Consider the following 15,855-nt stretch of genomic DNA (forward strand, 5'->3'; position numbering starts at 1 on the left):
ATCTGAATAAATATGGTTGTCATCAGTTTTTATCGTTACTGCGAAACCGCTTGTCATTGGCTGCTAACAGCTGAGAACCGCTTGTCATTGGCTGCTAACAGCTGAGAACCGCTTGTCATTGGCTGCTAACAGCTGAGAACCGCTTGTCATTGGCTGCTAACAGCTGAGAACCGCTTGTCATTGGCTGCTAACAGCTGAGAACCGCTTGTCATTGGCTGCTAACAGCTGAGAACTGCTTGCTAACTGTTTAAAAACAGTCAACAACTTCGGGACCACAGACCCACGGAATATAACCGATCGCCATCTAGCGGTGAAAGTAGGAACTGCAGGGAATATAGAGGCTACGAAGACAATAGAAAGGTAAAACAAACCTTTGTTTCAGTCGACCCATTTCACTCGGATGAATTACATGAAAGCGTGGAAAAAGTCACAAGCGGGCTGACGATGTGTTCGTTCAATATGGCGGGATCTTTTTTTGTGTCTGTAACATTAATTATGCGAGAAATTGGGACGGAAATGTATTTATGCGCAAATATTGACATAATAAGCATAATGCAGAAGTCAACGTGGAGTTTATGAGATTAGATTAGATTATTAGATTAAATAAATGATGATAAACTTCACAGGGTGGTGAAAGTGCACAGTGATGATCTTGATGCTCCTTTTCAATAAATATCGAGGGTTTTAATCTGGTGACATGATGATCGATGCTTGGCTGCAATTTGACAAATACTAATAATATCGCTCTTATCCATAATAATCTCAACGTAGGTTGCCAATCTGCACTGTGTGTGTGAGCTGTTGGCTAGAGTGCAGGCACCAGACCAGAGTGGGCACATTTGCTATATAAACACCAACGTTTTTGTAACAAATCCATAAGTGCACTTAAAAATGCGATGGAAACACATTTAACTTGTATTTTTCCATTCGGTACCTGGGAATTCAACAGCAAAAGGTATTTGTATATGCACAACATCACACCCAGCCTATTATCCGAAAAAAAATTCAGTTTGATGAAACACATCTCTGGTGGGAAAATGTGCATATTGTTTTATGCAGATATTAGAATATTTGCATTAAAATCGGTCTCCAATGGAAGCCTAGCTACAGTGTGTCAATGACAACACAGAGCAGGAAATGAAGACATTTATTACAATCCTGGACGTGAATTCTGAAATTAAACAATTAACTACGCAAATGAGCAAAAGATGTATGCATTAAGGAAATAGACGCAGTGGGTCTGTCTGAGTGATGTAGCATGAGCAGCTATGCTTTGCTGTAGCCGGGAGTTCAACAGGAAAGGGAACTACGACGAGGGCTTCGGCCACAACCAACACGAAGACCGCTGTCTGCAGAGAACCAATGAGACGCCGCGGTCTAGCTGGACCGACGTCACATAGAGCTCCTCGATTGGTGAGTTTAGTGACCACACAGACACATGACAACACAGACACGTGCAGATGTAAAGTGTTTTTATAGCATTTTCATTTCATTAAAGTAATGTAGTAACTGTATAAAGTCTGGACAATTTAGTTTTTATGGAAAACTAGTTAAACTGGGATGATTTGTGTGTTGTCAGCTGACATGAAGGTGACCATGACAACGCTGGATCACATCTTTGGAGTCACCTGGGTTATATGTACACCTGGGTTATATGCACACCTGGGTTATGTACACCTGGGTTATGTACACCTGTACACCTGGGTTATGCACACCTGGGTTATGCACACCTGGGTTATGTACACCTGGGTTATATGTACACCTGGGTTATATGTACACCTGGGTTATATGTACACCTGGGTTATGCACACCTGGGTTATGTACACCTGTACACCTGTGTTATGCACACCTGGGTTATGCACACCTGGGTTATATGTACACCTGGGTTATATGTACACCTGGGTTATATGTACACCTGAGTTATGCACACACCTGGGTTATGCACACACCTGGGTTATATGTACACCTGGGTTATGTACACCTGGGTTATGTACACCTGGGTTATATGTACACCTGGGTTATATGTACACCTTATACATACTGTATAGACTCGTGTTTAAGTCACTTGACTATAATCATCATCAGAGAACACTTTATAGAAGCAATTACAGACAAATATTATGAATGATTACTGAGAGAAACGGATGATCCCAAGCAGGACTCTCATTTCAGCTTTTTCATATCAGCAAAATTATTGTGATTTCATCTTTTTTCTATATCAAATCAAAAGTTTATTGGTCATGTACACAGTTTTCCAGATGTTATCGCAGGTGCAATGAAATACAGTCTACTGTAGCTCCAACAGTCTGCTCCAACAGTCTACTGTAGCTCCAACAGTCTACTGTAGCTCCAACAGTCTACTGTAGCTCCAACAGTCTACTGTAGCTCCAACAGTCTGCTCCAACAGTCTACTGTAGCTCCAACAGTCTACTGTAGCTCCAACAGTCTACTGTAGCTCCAACAGTCTACTCCAACAGTCTACTGTAGATCCAACAGTCTACTGTAGCTCCAACAGTCTACTGTAGCTCCAACAGTCTACTGTAGCTCCAACAGTCTACTCCAACAGTCTACTGTAGATCCAACAGTCTACTGTAGATCCAACAGTCTACTGTAGCTCCAACAGTCTGCTCCAACAGTCTACTGTAGCTCCAACAGTCTACTGTAGCTCCAACAGTCTACTCCAACAGTCTACTGTAGCTCCAACAGTCTGCTCCAACAGTCTACTGTAGCTCCAACAGTCTACTGTAGCTCCAACAGTCTACTGTAGCTCCAACAGTCTGCTCCAACAGTCTACTGTAGCTCCAACAGTCTACTGTAGCTCCAACAGTCTGCTCCAACAGTCTACAGTAGATCCAACAGTCTGCTCCAACAGTCTACTGTAGCTCCAACAGTCTACTGTAGCTCCAACAGTCTACTGTAGCTCCAACAGTCTGCTCCAACAGTCTACAGTAGCTCCAACAGTCTACTGTAGCTCCAACAGTCTGCTCCAACAGTCTACTGTAGCTCCAACAGTCTACTGTAGCTCCAACAGTCTGGAGCTACAGTAGACTGTTGGAGCTACAGTAGACTGTTGGAGCAGACTTTTGGAGCTACAGTAGACTGTTGGAGCAGACTTTTGGAACTGACAGTAGACTGTAGCTCCAAAAATCTGCTCCAACAGTCTGCTCCAACAGTCTACTGCAGCTCCAACAGTCTACAGCAGCTCCAACAGTCTACAGCAGCTCCAACAGTCTACAGCAGCTCCAACAGTAGACTGTAGCTCCAACATTCTGCTCCAACAGTCTACTGTAGCTCCAACATTCTGCTCCAACAGTCTAATGTAGCTCCAACAGTCTACTGTAGCTCCAACAGTCTGCTCCAACAGTCTACAGTAGCTCCAACAGTCTACTGCAGCTCCAACAGTCTACTGCAGCTCCAACAGTCTACTGCAGCTCCAACAGTCTACTGCAGCTCCAACAGTCTACTGCAGCTCCAAAAATCTGCTCCAACAGTCTGCTCCAACAGTCTGCTCCAACAGTCTCTGTAACTCCAACAGTCTACTGCAACTCCAACAGTCTACAGTAGCTCCAACAGTCTACAGCAGCTCCAACAGTCGACAGCAGCTCCAACAGTAGACTGTAGCTCCAACATTCTGCTCCAACAGTCTACTGTAGCTCCAACAGTCTGCTCCAACAGTCTACTGCAGCTCCAACAGTCTACTGCAGCTCCAACAGTCTACTGCAGCTCCAACAGTCTACTGCAGCTCCAACAGCCTACTGCAGCTCCAACAGCCTACTGCAGCTCCAACAGCCTACTCCAACAGTCTACTGTAGCTCCAACAGTCTACTGTAGCTCCAACAGTCTACTGTAGCTCCAACAGTCTACTGTAGCGCCAACAGTCTGCTCCAACAGTCTACTGTAGCTCCAACAGTCTCCTGTAGCTCCAACAGTCTACTGTAGCGCCAACAGTCTACTGTAGCCCCAACAGTCTGCTCCAACAGTCTACTGTAGCTCCAACAATGCATCAATATATAGCAATACAATAACAATACACACATAATCCAAACGTAAAAAAATGTACGAAAACTATTTGGAACTGAAGCAGTGATTTATACAAACATATTTTATCATTTGTATTTTTATTTAGACATGTTCACCTATATCCAAATGTTTTTTGTGATATAAATAATGCATTTTATCATTCAATTAATATCAAATAAAGTTGTTTTGTTTACAAAATGTCTCTAAAACAATGTAGTTTTAGATCTGAATAACATTCAAATGTTTTGATTGGCCATTTAGTATATCTACCTGATACTGACAATAATCAAGACAATCACATACTCTATATAAAGCTCAAGATAATATAAAACAGTGATAATCATTTACATTTTTGTGATCATTGTTTCTTCTGTCTTATCTTCTACATGACTGAGTCCATTTTCAAGATTCAACTTCTCAGGAGTTCTAGAATCAAAAACAACAATTAAGCAATCTACTTGCAGAAATACACCTTTTTAAATACTTTATTACAGTGGAAATGCTAAATCTTGATATCAACACAGTTGAAATTACGACAATACAAGCACGCTGAACCAGACTGCTTTCACAGAGGTCTCAAAAACATAACATCCTTGCATCCATTCGCTCTCTTATCCATCCATCCATCCCATCCCTCCATCCCATCCATCCCATCCCTCCCTCCATCATCCCTCCCTCCCTCCCTCCCTCCCTCCCTCCCTCCATCCATTCCATCCATTCCATCCCTCCCATCCATCCATCCATCCATTCCATCCATCCATTCCATCCATCCATCCATCCATCCATCCATTCCATCCATCCCTCCCTCCCTCCATCCATCCATCCATCCCCATCCCTCCAGAATGATACTCACACTGTGTCCTTCTCCTGTGGTTCTGTGTGGTCTTGTAGCTCAGTGTTGAGTGTCTCAGGCAGCATGAAGCAGAGGCCTCCTCCCAGGAAGGGCAGGATGCCATAGATCAACATAGGGATGGAATAGTGATACACCTCCAGCAGTCTAATCAGGGGGGCAAGGATGCCAGCCACACGGGCACACATGGAGTTCAGACCCACTCCGTTCTGTCTGCAAGACAACACACAGATCAGGAAGTTCAGACCCACTCCGTTCTGTCTGCAAGACAACACACAGATCAGGAAATTCAGACCCACTCCGTTCTGTCTGCAAGACAACACACAGATCAGGAAATTCAGACCCACTCCGTTCTGTCTGCAAGACAACACACAGATCAGGAAATTCAGACCCACTCCGTTCTGTCTGCAAGACAAGACACAGATCAGGAAATTCAGACCCACTCCGTTCTGTCTGCAAGACAACACACAGATCAGGAAGTTCAGACCCACTCTGTTCTGTCTGCAAGACAACACACAGATCAGGAAGTTCAGACCCACTCCGTTCTGTCAAAAAATCCAAGATGCTCTCCCCGGCCCGCTAGCTATCTGAATCGCCGTGTCTCCAGCTCGCCTAGCCCTGCTCAATATGCCTTAGCTAGCCCTTTTGTTCCACCCCCCGCACATGCTCTGGCTTAAATGGTGCCTCTAGAGACAAAGCCTCTCTCATCGTCACTCAATACCTAGGCTTACCTCCACTGTATTCACATCCTACCATACCCTTGTCTGTACATTATGCCTTGAATCTATTCTTCCGTGCCCAGAAATCTGCACCTTTTACTCTCTGTTCTGAACTCACTAGACGACCAGTTCTTATAGCCTTTAGCCGTACCCTTATCCTACTCCTCCTCTGGTGATGTAGAGGTTAATCCAGGCCCTGCAGCCCCCAGCACCACTCCCATTCCCCAGGTTCTTATAGCCTTTAGCCGTACCCTTATCCTACTCCTCCTCTGTTCCTCTGGTGATGTAGAGGTTAACCCAGGCCCTGCAGCCCCCAGCACCGCTCCCATTCCCCAGGTTCTTATAGCCTTTAGCCGTACCCTCATCCTACTCCTCCTCTGGTGATGTAGAGGTTAATCCAGGCCCTGCAGCCCCCAGCACCACTCCCATTCCCCAGGTCCTTATAGCCTTTAGCCGTACCCTTATCCTACTCCTCCTCTGTTCCTCTGGTGATGTAGAGGTTAACCCAGGCCCTGCAGCCCCCAGCACCACTCCCATTCCCCAGGTTCTTATAGCCTTTAGCCGTACCCTTATCCTACTCCTCCTCTGTTCCTCTGGTGATGTAGAGGTTAACCCAGGCCCTGCAGCCCCCAGCACCACTCCCATTCCCCAGGTTCTTATAGCCTTTAGCCGTACCCTTATCCTACTCTTCCTCTGTTCCTCTGGTGATGTAGAGGTTAATCCAGGTCCTGCAGCCACCAGCACCACTCCCATTCCCCAGGTTCTTATAGCCTTTAGCCGTACCCTTATCCTACTCCTCCTCTGTTCCTCTGGTGATGTAGAGGTTAATCCAGGTCCTGCAGTGCCTAGCTCCACTCCCATTCCCCAGGCGCTCTCATTTGTTGACTTCTGTAACCGTAAAAGCCATGGTTTCATGCATGTTAATATTAGAAGCCTCCTCCCTAAGTTTGTTTTACTCACTGCTTTAGCACACTCCGCAAACCCGAATGTCCTAGTCGTGTCTGGATCCTGGCTTAGGAAGGCCACCAAAAATCCAGAAATTTCCATCCCTAACATTTTCCGACAAGATAGAACTGACAGATGTTGCAATCTACTGCAGAGATATCCTGCAGAGTTCTGTCATACTATCCAGGTCTGTGCTCAAACAATTTGAGCTTCTACTTCTAAAAATCCACCTTTCCAGAAACAAGTCTCTCACTGTTGCCGCTTGTTATAGACCTCCCTCTGCCCCCAGCTGTTCCCAGGACACCATATGTGAATTGATTGCCACCCATCTATCTTCAGAGTTCGCACTGTTAGGTGACCTAAACAGGGACATGCATAACACACCGGCCATCCGACAATCTAAGCTAGATGCCCTCAATCTCACACAAATCATCAAGGAACCTACCAGGTACAATCCTAAATCTGTAACCATGGGCACCCTCTTAGATATCATCCTGACCAACTGCCCTCCAAATACACCTCTGCTGCCTTCAACCAGGATCTCAGCGATCACTGCCTCATTGCCTGCGTGCGTAATGGGTACACGGTCAAACTACCACCCCTCATCACTGTCAAACGCTCCCTAAAACACTTCAGCGAGCAGGCCTTTCTAATCGGCCTGGCCCGGGTATCCTGGAAGGATATTGACCTCATCCCGTCAGTAGAGGATGCCTGGTTATTCTTTAAAGTGCCTTCCTCACCATCACCACTTAAATAAGCATGCCACATTGAAGAAATTTAGAACCAGGAACAGATATAGCCCTTGGTTCACTCCAGACCTGACTGCCCTTGACCAGCACAAAAACATCCTGTGGCGTTCTGCATTAGCTTCGAATAGCTCCTGCAATATGCAACTTTTCAGGGAAGACAGGAACCAATATACACAGGCAGTTAGGAAAGCTAAGGCTAGCTTTTTTTTTTAAAGAAATTTGAATCCAGTTCATCCTGTAGCACTAATTGCAAAAAGTTTTGAGACACTGTAAAAGTCAATGGAGAATATGAGCACCTCCTCCCAGCTGCCCACTGCACTGAGGATAGGAAACATTGTCACCACCGATAAATCTACGATTATCGATCATTTCAATACGCATTTTTCTATGGCTGGCCATGCTTTCCACCTGGCTACCCCTACCCCGGCCAACATCTCAGCACCCTGCAGCAACTTCCCCAAGCCCCTCCCCCCGCTTCTCCTTCATCCAAATCCAGACAGCTGATGTTCTGAAAAAGCTGCAAAATCTGGACCCCTACAAATCAGCCGGGCTAGACAATCTGGACCCTCTCTTATCTGCCGAAATTGTTGCAACCCCTATTACTAGCCTGTTCAACCTCTTTTGTATCACCTGAGATCCCCAAAGACTGGAAAGCTGCCACGGTCATCCCACTCTTCAAAAGGGGAAACACTCTAGACCCAAACTGTTATAGACCTATATCCATCCTGCCCTGCCTTTCTAAAATCGTCGAAAGCCAAGTTAACAAACAGATCACTGACTCTTTAAAATCCCACCGTACCTTCTCCACTATGCAATCTGGTTTCCAAGCTGGTCATGGGTGCACCTCAGCCACGCTCAAGGTCCTAAACGATATCATAACTGCCATAGATAAAAGACAGTACTGTGCAGCCGTCTTCATCGACCTGGCCAAGGCTTTCGACTCTGTCAATCACCGCATTCTTATCGGCAGACTCAATAGCCTTGGTTTCTCAAATGATTGCCTCGCCTGGTTCACCAACTACTTCTCAGATAGAGTTCAGTGTGTCAAATCGGAGGGCCTGTTGTCCGGACCTCTGGCAGTCTCTATGGGGGTGCCACAGGGTTCAATTCTCGGGCCGACTCTCTTCTCTGTATACATCAATGATGTTGCTCTTGCTGCTGGTGATTCTCTTATCCACCTCTACGCAGACGACACCATTCTGTATACTTCTGGCCCCTCTTTGGACACTGTGTTAACTAACCTCCAGACGAGCTTCAATGCCATACAACTCTCCTTCCGTGGCCTCCAACTGCTCTTAAACGCAAGTAAAACTAAATGCATGCTATTCAATCGATCACTGCCCGCACCTGCTCACCCGTCCAGCATCACTACTCTGGACGGCTCTGACTTAGAATATATAGACAACTACAAATACCTAGGTGTCTGGTTAGACTGTAAACTCTCCTTCCACACTCACATTAAGCATCTCCAATCCAAAATTAAATCTAGAATCGGCTTCCTATTTTGCAACAAAGCCTCCTTCACTCATGCTGCCAAACATACCCTCGTAAAACTGACCATCCTACCGATCCTCGACTTCGGCGATGTCATTTACAAAATAGCCTCCAACACTCTACTCAACAAATTGGATGCAGTCTATCACAGTGCCATCCGTTTTGTCACCAAAGCCACTTATACTACCCACCACTGTGACCTGTATGCTCTCGTTGGCTGGCCCTCGCTTCATACTCGTCGCCAAACCCACTGGCTCCAGGTCATCTATAAGTATTTGCTAGGTAAAGCCCCACCTCATCTCAGCTCACTGGTCACCATAGCAGCACCCACCCGTAGCACGCGCTCCAGCAGGTATATCTCACTGGTCACCCCCAAAGCCAATTCCTCCTTTGGTCGTCTTTCCTTCCAGTTCTCTGCTGCCAATGACTGGAACGAACTGCAAAAATCTCTGAAGCTGGAGACTCATATCTCCCTCACTAGCTTTAAGCACCAGCTGTCAGAGCAGCTCACAGATCATTGCACCTGTACATAGCCCATCTGTAAATAGCCCATCCAACTACCTCATCCCCAGATTGTAACTTGTTTTTTGCACCCCAGTATCTCTACTTGCACATTCATCTTCTGCACATCTACCATTCCAGTGTTTAATTGCTATATTGTAATTACTTCGCCACCATGGCCTATTTATTGCCTTCCCTTATCTTACCACATTTCCACTCTCTGTATATAGACTTTTTGTTTTCTTTTGTTCTACTGTATTATTGACTATGTTTTGTTTATTCCATGTGTAACTCTGTGTTGTTGTTTGTGTCGAATTGCTTTGCTTTATCTTGGCCAGGTCGCAGTTGCAAATGAGAACTTGTTCTCAACTAGCCTACCTGGTTAAATAAAGGTGAAATAAAATTTAAAAAATTATCCAGCTATGCCCATGTTATCCAGCTATGCCCATGTTATCCAGCTATGCCCATGTTATCCAGCTATGCCCATGTTATCCAGCTATGCCCATGTTATCCAGCTATGCCCATGTTATCCAGCTATGCCCATGTTATCCAGCTATGCCCATGTTATCCAGCTATGCCCATGTTATCCAGCTATGCCCATGTTATCCAGCTATGCTGGAGGTTTTTTTTCCAGCCAATGTGTTTTAGCAGTATGAACATCTCACCTCACTATGGTGGGATAATGCTCAGCTGTAATGAACATACCTCACTACGGTGGGATAATGCTCAGCTGTAATGAACATACCTCACTACAGTGGAATAGAGCTCAGCTGTGTTAACATACCTCACTACAGTGGAATAGAGCTCAGCTGTAATGAGCATACCTCACTACGGTGGGATAGAGCTCAGCTGTAATGAACATACCTCACTATAGTGGAATAGAGCTCAGCTGTAATGAACATACCTCACTACAGTGGAATAGAGCTCAGCTGTGTAAACATACCTCACTACAGTGGAATAGAGCTCAGCTGTAATGAACATACCTCACTACAGTGGAATAGAGCTCAGCTGTAATGAACATACCTCACTACGGTGGGATAGAGCTCAGCTGTAATGAACATACCTCACTACAGTGGAATAGAGCTCAGCTGTAATGAACATACCTCACTACAGTGGAATAGAGCTCAGCTGTAATGAACATACCTCACTACAGTGGGATAGAGCTCAGCTGTAATGAACATACCTCACTACAGTGGAATAGAGCTCAGCTGTAATGAACATACCTCACTACAGTGGAATAGAGCTCAGCTGTAATGAACATACCTCACTACAGTGGGATAGAGCTCAGCTGTAATGAACATACCTCACTACAGTGGAATAGAGCTCAGCTGTAATGAACATACCTCACTACAGTGGAATAGAGCTCAGCTGTAATGAACATACCTCACTACAGTGGAATAATGCTCAGCTGTAATGAACATACCTCACTACGGTGGGATAGAGCTCAGCTGTGTAAACATACCTCACTACAGTGGAATAGAGCTCAGCTGTAATGAACATACCTCACTACAGTGGGTTAGAGCTCAGCTGTGTTAACATACCTCACTACAGTGGGATAGAGCTCAGCTGTAATGAACATACCTCACTACAGTGGAATAGAGCTCAGCTGTAATGAACATACCTCACTACAGTGGAATAGAGCTCAGCTGTAATGAGCATACCTCACTACGGTGGGATAGAGCTCAGCTGTAATGAACATACCTCACTATAGTGGAATAGAGCTCAGCTGTAATGAACATACCTCACTATAGTGGAATAGAGCTCAGCTGTAATGAACATACCTCACTACAGTGGAATAGAGCTCAGCTGTGTAAACATACCTCACTACAGTGGGATAGAGCTCAGCTGTGTAAACATAGATGATGGTGAAGGAGGCAGCCAGGGCAAATTTCCCCAACACGGCTATGACTGTCGTCACTACCGGCATGTCTGAGGGAGGAGAAACAATCAGACAGAGAATCTGTTAAACGGGTTGAATAACACAAAGTGTTTAAAGGTGCTTAAGAATTAAAACTGGCACATCACTTTTTTTAAATAACAGTGTTGAGTGTCAAAAGTGTTTAGAAAAATGACACTTAAATCTAGAATCTTTAATTGGTGAAACAGTCGTTTGTGATGTTACAAGAAATAAGTAAATAACAGCGTGTTTTACTTCCTCAGACATCACGATAGAACAGCAGAATATGTACCGCTGTGGACGCTCCTCTACTCCGTTAATCAGAATATGTACCGCTGTGGACGCTCCTCTACTCCGTTAATCAGAATATGTACCGCTGTGGACGCTCCTCTACTCCGTTAATCAGAATATGTACCGCTGCCGGACGCTCCTCTACTCCATTAATCAGAATATGTACCGCTGCCGGATGCTCCTCTACTCCGTTAATCAGAATATGTACCGCTGTGGACCCTCTAAAACGTTAATCAGAATATGTACCGCTGTGGACGCCCTCACTCGTTATCAGAATATGTACCGCTGTGGACTCAGAATATGTACCGCTGTGGACGCTCCTCTACTCCGTTAATCAGAATATGTACCGCTGTGGACGCTCCTCTACTACGTTAATCAGAATATGTACCGCTGTGGACGCTCCTCTACTCTGTTAATCAGAATATGTACCGCTGTGGACGCTCCTCTACTCTGTTAATCAGAATATGTACCGCTGCCGGACGCTCCTCTACTCCGTTAATCAGAATATGTACCGCTGCCGGATTCTCCTCTACTACGTTAATCAGAATATGTACCGCTGTGGACGCTCCTCTACTCTGTTAATCAGAATATGTACCGCTGCCGGACGCTCCTCTAAAACGTTTATCAGAATATGTACCGCTGCCGGACGCTCCTCTACTCCGTTAATCAGAATATGTACCGCTGCGGACGCTCCTCTACTCCGTTAATCAGAATATGTACCGCTGCCGGACGCCCCTCTACTCCGTTAATCAGAATATGTACCGCTGCCGGATTCTCCTCTACTACGTTAATCAGAATATGTACCGCTGTGGACGCTCCTCTACTCTGTTAATCAGAATATGTACCGCTGTGGACGCTCCTCTACTCCATTAATCAGAATATGTACCGCTGCCGGATGCTCCTCTAAAACGTTTATCAGAATATGTACCGCTGCCGGATGCTCCTCTACTCTGTTTATCAGAATATGTACCGCTGCCGGATGCTCCTCTAAAACGTTAATCAGAATATGTACCGCTGCCGGACGCTTCTCTACTCTGTTAATCAGAATATGTACCGCTGCCGGACGCTTCTCTACTCTGTTAATCAGAATATGTACCGCTGTGGACGCTCCTCTACTCTGTTAATCAGAATATGTACCGCTGTGGACGGCCCTCTACTCCTTTTATCAGAAAATGTACCGCTGTGGACGCTCCTCTACTCCGTTTATCAACAAAAGTGCTGGAGGAAAAGAGTGGTGCTGTTTCAACAAACGTGGATTCCATCTTCAAGTGTTAAAACAACCTTAATAATGTAAAAAACAGCATAAAAATCTACTTTCATAAAATACTAATTTTACCATCTGGAACAGCTAGAAGAACAAGACAGGCTGTGCCTCCAAAGAACAGGGCGATGGCCTGACAGATCCTCCGTCCAAAGTGTTCTATGAGGGGCAGGGAACCCAGCCGGGCAGGGAGCTCAGCAATACCAAAGATCAGCTGGGTGAGATAGATGTCCAGACCAAAGTTACCCACGTTTAGACTCACCCCATAGTACACCAGACTGGTTACAAACCTGAGAGCGAGAGAGAGCAAGAGAAAGTGAGAGAGACCAAAACATCCAATTGGCTATACTTAAACATCATCCTCAGCTCTGTCTGGCATCTTCCCCAATATTTGGAACCAAGAACTGATCACCCCAATTCACAAAAGTGGAGACAAATTTGAACCCAATAACTACCATTTTCGCCCGCCACATCCTTTTCAAAGTGGGTCTCCCGAGTGGCGCAGCAGTCTAAGGCACTGCATCTCAGTGCTAGAGGCATCACTACAGACACTGGTTCGATTCCAGGCTGTATCACAACCGGCTGTGACAGGGAGTCCCATAGGGTGGCACACAATTGGCCCAGCGTCGTCCGGGGTAGGCCGTCATTGTAAATAATAATTTGTTCTTGTCTACTTAAATACATTTTAAATATATATATTATTTTTAAGTAGCCCAGTTGTAAATAAGAATTTGTTCTTAACTGACTTGCCTAGTTAAATAAAGGTTAAATATACACTGCTCAAAAAAATAAAGGGAACACTTAAACAACACAATGTAACTCCAAGTCAATCACACTTCTGTGAAATCAAACTGTCCACTTAGGAAGCAACACTGATTGACAATACATTTCACATGCTGTTGTGCAAATGGAATAGACAACAGGTGGAAATTATAGGCAATTAGCAAGACACCCCCAATAAAGGAGTGGTTCTGTAGGTGGGGACCACAGACCACTTCTCAGTTCCTATGCTTCCTGGCTGATGTTTTGGTCACTTTTGAATGCTGGCGGTGCTTTCACTCTAGTGGTAGAATGAGACTGAGTCTACAACCCACACAAGTGGCTCAGGTAGTGCAGCTCATCCAGGATGGCACATCAATGCGAGCTGTGGCAAGAAGGTTTGCTGTGTCTGTCAGCGTAGTGTCCAGAGCATGGAGGCGCTACCAGGAGACAGGCCAGTACATCAGGAGACGTGGAGGAGGCCGTAGGAGGGCAACAACCCAGCAGCAGGACCGCTACCTCCGCCTTTGTGCAAGGAGGAGCAGGAGAAGCACTGCCAGAGCTCTGCAAAATGACCTCCAGCAGGCCACAAATGTGCATGTGTCTGCTCAAACGGTCAGAAACAGACTCCATGAGGGTGGTATGAGGGCCCGACATCCACAGGTGGGGGTTGTGCTTACAGTCCAACACCGTGCAGGACGTTTGGCATTTGCCAGAGAACACCAAGATGGGCAAATTCGCCACTGGCGCCCTGTGCTCTTCACAGATGAAAGCAGGTTCACACTGAGCACATGTGACAGACGTGACAGAGTCTGGAGACGCCGTGGAGAACGTTCTGCTGCCTGCAACATCCTCCAGCATGACCGGTTTGGCGGTGGGTCAGTCATGGTGTGGGGTGGCATTTCTTTGGGGGGCCGCACAGCCCTCCATGTGCTCGCGAGAGGTAGCCTGACTGCCATTAGGTACTGAGATGAGATCCTCAGACACCTTGTGAGACCATATGCTGGTGCGGTTGGCCCTGGGTTCCTCCTAATGCAAGACAATGCTAGACCTCATGTGGCTGGAGTGTGTCAGCAGTTCCTGCAAGAGGATGGCATTGATGCTATGGACTGGCCCGCCCGTTCCCCAGACCTGAATCCAATTGAGCACATCTGGGACATCATGTCTCGCTCCATCCACCAACGCCACGTTGCACCACAGACTGTCCAGGAGTTGGCGGATGCTTTAGTCCAGGTCTGGGAGGAGATCCCTCAGGAGACCATCCGCCACCTCATCAGGAGCATGCCCAGGCGTTGTAGGGAGGTCATACAGGCACGTGGAGGCCACACACACTACTGAGCCTCATTTTGACTTGTTTTAAGGACATTACATCAAAGTTGGATCAGCCTGTAGTGTGGTTTTCCACTTTAATTTTGAGTGTGACTCCAAATCCAGACCTCCATGGGTTGATAAATTAGATTTCCATTGATTATTTTTGTGTGATTTTGTTGTCAGCACATTCAACTATGTAAAGAAAAAAGTATTTAATAAGATTATTTCTTTCATTCTGTCACGATTCCCACCGACGGTGGCGCCCCCTCCTGCTCGGGTGGCGCTCGGCGGTCGTCGTCACCGGCCTATTAGCTGCCACTGATTCCCTTTTTGGTTTTCCCTTCTTTTTGGTTTTGTGCACCTGTGTTTAGTTTGGTTAATTAGCGGGGCTATTTATGTTATCTGGTCCGCTTCCGTGTTGTGCGGGATTATTTAGATTGTGACGGCTCATGTTCGTGTCGGCGCTATTTTACGCCGTGTGTATTTTCTCCCCTGTGTTTGGGAGTATTTTGTTTGATGAGTGAGTGTACATTAAATACGCCACTACCCTGTGCTCGCTGCTTCCTGTGCCTCATTCCTTCACCACGACTGCCAATCCGTTACACATTCAGATCTAGGATGTGTTGTTTAAAGTGTTCCCTTTATTTTTTTGAGCAGTATATATTTGTAAAGAAAAGCCCAATTAGTAGCTACCTAGCTAATCAAAATATCTGGTTGGATTTATTGATTAAACTCAGCTTGAATACCAACATATAGCTAGCTATCTACAGTAGCCTTGGTTTGATCGCATACACTTCTTATGACTGGCAACATGGTGCAAGCAGCTGCGATGATGCCGAGCAACCAAGTTGCTCGAACTGGTGTTAGAACTCTGAGCTTTGGCTAAAAAATATGTTAGTGTTCTCAGATAAGCTACAAAAAGGTAGCACATCATTGGTTCTCAATGGACAGAAGTGAGAGCGGTAAATTATAAACCTTTGTATTTTTTTTTACCCCTTTTTCTCGCCAATTTCGTGGTATTCAATTGGTAGTTACAGTCTTGTCCCAAATCTGCACCT

At 45.7% G+C, this 15,855-nt stretch overlaps 1 protein-coding gene across 1 annotated transcript in view; it reads right to left on the bottom strand.

Moving 5' to 3' along the window:
• Positions 1-4,099: 4,099 nt before the first annotated feature.
• The window catches only part of slc22a13b (solute carrier family 22 member 13b), a 52,441-nt gene continuing 40,685 nt past the window's right edge, over positions 4,100-15,855 (bottom strand). Inside the window, exons 7-10 of the mRNA XM_045702862.1 lie at positions 12,803-13,017; positions 11,099-11,207; positions 4,874-5,083; positions 4,100-4,446 (exon numbers count right to left, since the gene is read on the bottom strand). Of these exons, the coding sequence (XP_045558818.1) occupies positions 4,365-4,446; positions 4,874-5,083; positions 11,099-11,207; positions 12,803-13,017 (616 nt within the window). The 3' untranslated portion in view covers positions 4,100-4,364. The remainder of the gene's footprint in view (positions 4,447-4,873; positions 5,084-11,098; positions 11,208-12,802; positions 13,018-15,855) is intronic.

Source organism: Salmo salar, chromosome ssa19, assembly GCF_905237065.1.
Source record: "Salmo salar chromosome ssa19, Ssal_v3.1, whole genome shotgun sequence".
NCBI lineage: Eukaryota > Metazoa > Chordata > Actinopteri > Salmoniformes > Salmonidae > Salmo > Salmo salar.